Genomic DNA, 6640 nt, shown 5'->3' on the forward strand with positions numbered 1-6640 from the left:
GCCATCTGGTGGACATTATACTTTCAGGCGGTAGTTACAGAATGATGATGCTTGGGAAGGCAGGGGTGTGCCCTCCAACATTTCTGTGGGGCTTTCTTCAACCTGGGGGTGGGGGTGAGGTGGGGAGATCGGAGGAAGAGAGCCTCCCATTACAGCTGCCACCCGCTAATCTCGGTTCCATTTTCTAAGAGCACAATCTCCACTTTGACTGTCCCCTTGGCTGGGGCACAATGGGTAGGATTCACTGCAGGGGTATAACCTGTAGAGTTGAATAAACCTCCTGACCTGGGTGGGCATTCTGGCAGCAGTGGTGAGCAGTATGGGCCGTTTTAGTAAGGAAAAACACACTGTGGCTGTGGCTAGTGCAGGCCAGTCTCCAGTTTGAGAGTAACTTGGGCTGCACAGCAAGACTGTCTCAAAGGAAAACATAAAAAGGGAGAGAGAAGGCTAATTCTCTCCAAATACCATACATGTCCTGCATCCTGGGACCCTATCAGTCACAGGTTGTGTCTGTCTGTCCCTGGATAGCTGCTCTCTACCCTACTCTAAAACAGGGCATCCCAAAGCTTGCTGGCCAGCCAATCGAGTCAAATTTCTGAACTCATACACACACACACACACACACACACACACACACACAGAGAGAGAGAGAGAGAGAGAGAGAGAGAGAGAGAGAGAGAGAGAGAGAGGCATTTATTAATAATTGACCTTGGTTCACACAGGGCTGACACATTGATTCCTGGATGGGGAAACGGTGTATCCCAACACCACTGAGGTGGTCTGTGAAAATGTCTCCTGTCCTGCCCACGCGGGCCACTCCTGATGCTGGCCTGGGCTGGTGAATGAACTACCAGCTCTAACGGAACCGACGGAAACTCTGTGGACCGCGTTTCAGAATGAAGCCATATGCGTGGCGGAACTGGCGGTTCATGGCTGCATAGAGCACGGGGTTGATGCAGCTGTTGAGCCAGGTGAGGTTGGCAGCCACCATGTGCACTACCCGCGGAGCGCGGCCCCTGGCGTCCAAAATGTTGAGCAGCATGAAGGGGATGTAACTGAGGACGAAGCAGAGGAACACCGCGAAGCACATGCGCGTCACCTTCCCGAAGTCCGATGGGGCATCCGGGGCTCTGCGCGCTCCTGCAGCTTCCCGGCCCCTGCAATGCGCTTCAGGAAGGCCTCTCTCTGCAATATGCTGGGCTGTCTTTTTAGTGTCCTGGACCCGCGCTTCTGAGGAGTCCCCTTCCAGGGTCTGCGTGGTCGAAGCACTGGCTGGCTCAGATGAAATCCCCTCGCTGGGCCCTCTTGAGGCAAGCCCGCTGTCTAGCTCCTGGAAGTGGCCAGGCATGGCCTCATTTGTCCCGGCCACCTGATGAGAGCGGATGTTGGCCCGCTGCAGCCCGTACTGGTCTAGCGCTCGAGCCGCACGCTTCACTTGGCGGTGGATGAGGCAGTAGAAGACACCCACACTGCTGAGTCCGAGCACAAAGAAGATGCCCATGAGGATGGTGGTGTAAGGCCGGCCTCGTATGCGGTCAAAGCTACAGGTGCAGACCACCGGCACCAAGACAAACACACGCCAGAGTGGGGCAAAGCTTGCCACCCCCACAATCCAGCTGCCCACCAGTGCCAGCACAATTCCTTTGGCACTGAAAACCCGGGGAAAGAGCTTAGGGTGGGCAATGAGGAGGTAGCGTCCTAGAGCAATGAGACAGAGGGTGAGAATGGAGACAGAATTGGAAGTAAAGAGGAGGAGCCCAAATATTCTGCAGAAGATGGCGCCTGTGCGCCAGTGGAGGTGGAGGTATGTGTCCACGGAGAAAGGCTGCAGGAGCGTGCAATAGAGTAGATCAGCCAGGGTGAGGTTGGCAATGAGCAGGTTGAAGCGGGTTCGGAGCTTAGGACGGATGACCAATGCCAGCAGGGTGAGCACATTGCCCACGGTGCCTGTCACAGCCACTACCACGCCCCAGATAACTGCAAAGTAACGATAGCCCAACACGGACTCATGGTAACAGGAGAAGTTGACATCCGAGGTGTTCCACATGATGGAGACTGAAGGGAAAGAAGAGGGAGATGGAGTGAGAACTCGCTCTTCATCTTGCCCTATTTGAACAGCTTTGTCCCCTCACACCTGTTCTGCACCTAGGACTCACTTTAATTCACAGCCCTGGAAAGCCACTCACACCATTTCATCTCAAATTTCCCAACTCACTCCTTAGGCTCTTCTGTCCTTTCCTTTCACGTTCTTAGTTTTCTTTCTTAAATTCTTTTTTTTTTTTCTTTCAAGACAGGGTTTCTTTGTGTAGCTTTGGAGCCTATCCTGGCACTCCCTCTGTAGACCAGGCTGGCCTCGAACTCACAGAGATCCTCCTGCCTCTGCCTCCCGGGTGCTGGAATTAAAGGCATGTGCCACCAACGCCCAGCTTTCTTTCTTAAATTCTTATCAAATGTCTCTTTTCTGTTGCCCCAAACCCTAGACCCCTTCATCAATATGTGTGGGATGCTCCCCATAACCCTGGCAACCTCCACCATAATTCCTTCCCGGTTCCTGAAGACAACCAGGAGTCCCTTGTCCTCTGCTCCTCCATCCATCTTTCTTTCTTTCTTTCTTTCTTTCTTTCTTTCTTTCTTTCTTTGTTCCTTAATAGTGTCTTGTTATGGAGCTCAGGCTGGCCTTAAGTCATGTGGACTCTCTGGCCTCAGACCTGCACCACTATTCTCCTGACCCCAAATGTTCTGATGGTAACTACCTGGAAAATGAGAGGACTAAGACTGTGCACCACACACACACATACACACACACACACACACACACACACACACACACACGACATGCTCAGCTCACCTGAGGTTCCCAGTTTTCACACTTGTCTTCAGTAAACAAAAAGTCCAGTTCACCTAAAGAACAGGCCTTCCTTGGGGCAGTCAGGCTTTCTGGGGAGCAGCCAGGCTTCCAGCTGGGCATATAATGCCTCCTACCATGTTAGACTGAAAGAATAAGAAACTCCCTAGTTACCCAACGTTAGCCACTTCCTTCCTCACCTCCAGCCAGTCCACTAATTTTATCTTGGCTATTAAAGTCCGAGCTTCTCTGTTGAAATTCCCCTGCAGCTTACTCCAGAGTTGTCTCACTCTTCCCTTTATCTTTCCTGAAACCCAAGTCATGTTTCCTTCCGTACTGTGAGGGAGGACCTCCCTAAGGTCATTGCTGAGAACTGTTGAGCAGGGAGACAATGTCTGATCCTCCAGGCCACTTCTGTTTTTGTTTGTTTGAGAAAGGGTATGACTCAATATCCCAGTCTGCCCTAGAACTCACAGAAATTCCCCTGCCTCAGTCACTTGAGCACTGTGAGTATAAGCATGAGCTACCACACCTGACTGAGCCACTTCTGAAGAGATCAGACACCAAGGCCAGATTTTAGAAGCAGTGGTGGAATCGATGAGCTTAAAACCCACAGAGTTTATGTTTGTTTTGCAATAGCACTTCCTGTCTTCTCTTCAGAGTCTGGAGATGGTTTACATCAGAGGGTCCCAATGACACTTCAGCACATCTGAGAAGTGGAGTCAGATAAAAAGATATGGGTTTGGGACTGGCAAGATGGCTCAGCTTGTAAAGGTACTTGCCATGGCCTGAGTTGTATTCTAGAACCTACATGATAGAAATAGAGAATTAACGTCTGCAAATTGTTCTCCAACTTTCATACAAATTCTGTGGGACATGTGCATCTATAAACACACACATACATGCAATAAAAAGTTTTTTTGAGGCAGGGTCTCATTATGTAGCTTTGGCTGACCTAGAGCTCACTTTGTAGATCATGCTGGCTTTGAACTCATGGATATCCACTTGCCTTCCAAGAGCTGAAATTAAAGGTGTGAACAGGGGCTGGTGGTACAGGCTGATAGTTACTCAAGAAAATCACAGTTCTTAAGATTTGCCAGTGTTACATAGTGAGTTCTAGGTCAGCCTTGGTAATTTTAGTGAATGAGAATTTATCTCCAAATAAAAAGTAAATTTGGCTGGCTATGGTGGCACACATGTTTAATCCCAGCACTTGAGGGCCATAGACAAGTGGATCTCAATGAGTTCAAGGCCATCCTGATCTACAGAGCAAGTTCCAGGAAGCCACAGATGTTACATACAGAAACACTGTCTCAAAAACAACAACAACAACAACAAACAAATAACAAAAAGAAAGAAACAAAAAAGTAAATCTGGCTGAGGATATAAGTCAGTGGTAGAGTGCTTGTCCAGAATGTACAAGGTCCTGGGTTCAAGTCCCAGAACTGTATAAACCACGTATTCTGGTACACACCTGTAATCCCAGCACTCAGGAGGTGGAAAAATCAGAAATTCAAGGTCATCCTCAGCTACAAAGTAATTTTGAGGCTAGCCCATGCTATAGGAGGTCTTAAATTAATTGAGACACAGCACTAGAGAGGTAGAGGCAGGTGGATGTCTGAGTTCGAGGATAACCTTGTCTATGTAGTGAGTTTCAGGACAACCAGAGCTACATAAGGAAGCCCTGTCTCATAAAGCAATACCAAAAACAAAACCACAGATGCTTAAGCGATACCAGGCTACTGACTCCCGCTTGCAATCCCAGCTCTTAGGAGTCAGAAGCAGTGGGCATCCTGGCGTTTTGAGGTCAGGCTGGGAACAAAGTGTGACTCTGTTTCAAAAACAAACAAACGATGACTCCCTGTTTTGTGGTGGCTTGATGGGGATGCTAATCAATGAAACAGAAGATCTAGGGTGTGACTCAAAGACAGAATACCTAGGGTTCAGTTCCTAGCACCAAAAGGAAAGATAAGAACATGGGAGGAGGAACAAGCTTAGGGAGAGGAGTGAATGATATATTCCATTTTGAAACATCAAGTTTGGTGTTATATCAGTTTCCCAGCCTCTCCAACTCATTTTTTCTAGTCCCTCCTTGCCATCCATCCTCCCTACATCAGGCCCAGCCATTGTTCTCTGCACATTAGATTTTTTCTTTTCATATTTATTTATTATTGCATGGGAATCAAGATTCACTAAACTCAGTACAGGTTAAGTTTATTTGGGGAGAGTGCACTTACAAAAGAGGGAGGTGACCGCCGCAGGTTCCAGCTCCAAGGATCCTCCCAAGCTGTTCCCTGTGACCCAAAGGAAAGCAAGAGAGAGCTCTGGGGTTCGGGACCCCAGATCTAGTCTGCCCTCTAACAGGTCCTCACCTGTGACCACGCCCAAACGGGTGTGGTCAGTGCTACAGATATGGGCGGGGTGGATATCTCACTACAATTTATTTCTTCGTTTATTTATTTATTTACTTATTTTGTGTGTGTGTGTGGCAGGGGAGTGAGGAATGTACATGCCATAGTGCAGATGGACAACTTGAGGGAACTGGGTCCTAAGATCAAGGACTGAAGTCCTTAGTGTTGGTAGCAAGCCCCCTTACTCTCTGAGCCTCTCATTCCTCCATTCCTTTCTCTAAAGGACCACCTTTGCCCTCATACTTTAGAACCTCTCATCTCTGTCTTTAATATAATTTATTTCTGTGTATGGGTGTTTTGTCTGCATGTATGTCTGTGCACCATGTGTATGCCTCGTGCCCAGGGAGCCCAGAAGAGGATTTCAGGTATTCTGGGACTGGAGTTACTCAGTTACCATGTGGGAGCTAAGAATTGAACACAGTCAGTGCTCTTAACCAGTGAGGCATCTCTGTAGCCCTAGTCTCTGCTCTTTTTGAACTGTGAAGTAAAAAAAAAAAAAAAAAAAAAAAACTATTTGCTGGGGCCCCATTTTTTTCAGTTGAAAAACCCAGGGGGCCCTATTCCCCTCTCCTTCCTCTTTCAATCAACATCCTAGCCTTCCTCCTCGGTCTTCTGCAAGCCTGGGAAGTGGGGAAAGAAGTGAGAAAGACAACCAACCAGGGGGCCAGTGTAGCAGCCTCTGGGATTGCGTCTGGTTTTTGTTGTTTTCTTGTCCACCACCCAGTAGAGCTGGATGGCATGAGAGGATGGGGTGGAGAGGAACGCACAGTTCTTGGGGTTATGTGTTTGGGCTGGATTCTGCAGTTGACGAGGCACCCTCTGAGGCACCAAGAGTCCCAAGACACAGGCCACTTGGGATCTGATGAGAGAGTATTGTAGCAGATCTGTAGATGGCACAGCGTGGGTGGGCTTGGATACGGGATCTCGAAGGATCCTTAAAACTCAAGCATGTTTGCTAGTAGAAAACTGAGGTTCATACTGACAAAGACGGACACTAGGGTCAGTATATGAGGCCCATGCCTGCTTCCTCTGTCTGTTCTGCTGGTGTGAGTTCCCAATACAGACACAAAAGCCTGGGTTCTTTCCTTTGTCTGGGTTTAGGCCCCTTTCCCTAGAATTGCAAGAAACACTAACGGAACGAATACTCCGTTTTCTTCGTTTTTAGCGCCTCCTAGTGGAATTGTAGCGAATTCTCAACAGCCTCAGCTGCAGTCCCCGAGACGAACTCGAAAGGAATCCCTCTAGCCAAATTTACACAAGCCAGGTAGGGACTGAGACTCCCAGTTTCTCTCTGCTGGCTTTACACAACCTCTTCCCAATCTCGTTTTCCCGTTCCCCTCCTTGAGTGTCGGGCTTCCTCACCGTAAGACACACATTCCAAGCG

At 48.7% G+C, this 6640-nt stretch overlaps 1 protein-coding gene across 1 annotated transcript; it reads right to left on the reverse strand.

The window, feature by feature from the left end:
• Positions 1–703: 703 nt before the first annotated feature.
• On the reverse strand, positions 704–3421 carry Gpr84 (G protein-coupled receptor 84). Its single transcript, XM_027396778.2, has 2 exons — positions 2849–3421; positions 704–2055 (listed from the first exon to the last, which is right to left on the reverse strand). Exon 2 carries the CDS (start codon positions 2045–2047, stop codon positions 857–859), a length of 1191 nt encoding a protein of 396 aa, XP_027252579.1. The 5' UTR covers positions 2048–2055; positions 2849–3421; the 3' UTR covers positions 704–856.
• Between the last annotated feature and the right edge of the window lie 3219 nt (positions 3422–6640).

The sequence above is a fragment of the Cricetulus griseus genome, chromosome 2, assembly GCF_003668045.3.
Source record: "Cricetulus griseus strain 17A/GY chromosome 2, alternate assembly CriGri-PICRH-1.0, whole genome shotgun sequence".
NCBI classification, from domain to species: domain Eukaryota; kingdom Metazoa; phylum Chordata; class Mammalia; order Rodentia; family Cricetidae; genus Cricetulus; species Cricetulus griseus.

Excerpts from the sequence above, each read along its gene's own strand:
- Gpr84 (XM_027396778.2), bottom strand. The coding sequence starts at position 2,047 with ATGTGGAACACCTCGGATGTCAACTTCTCCTGTTACCATGAGTCCGTG.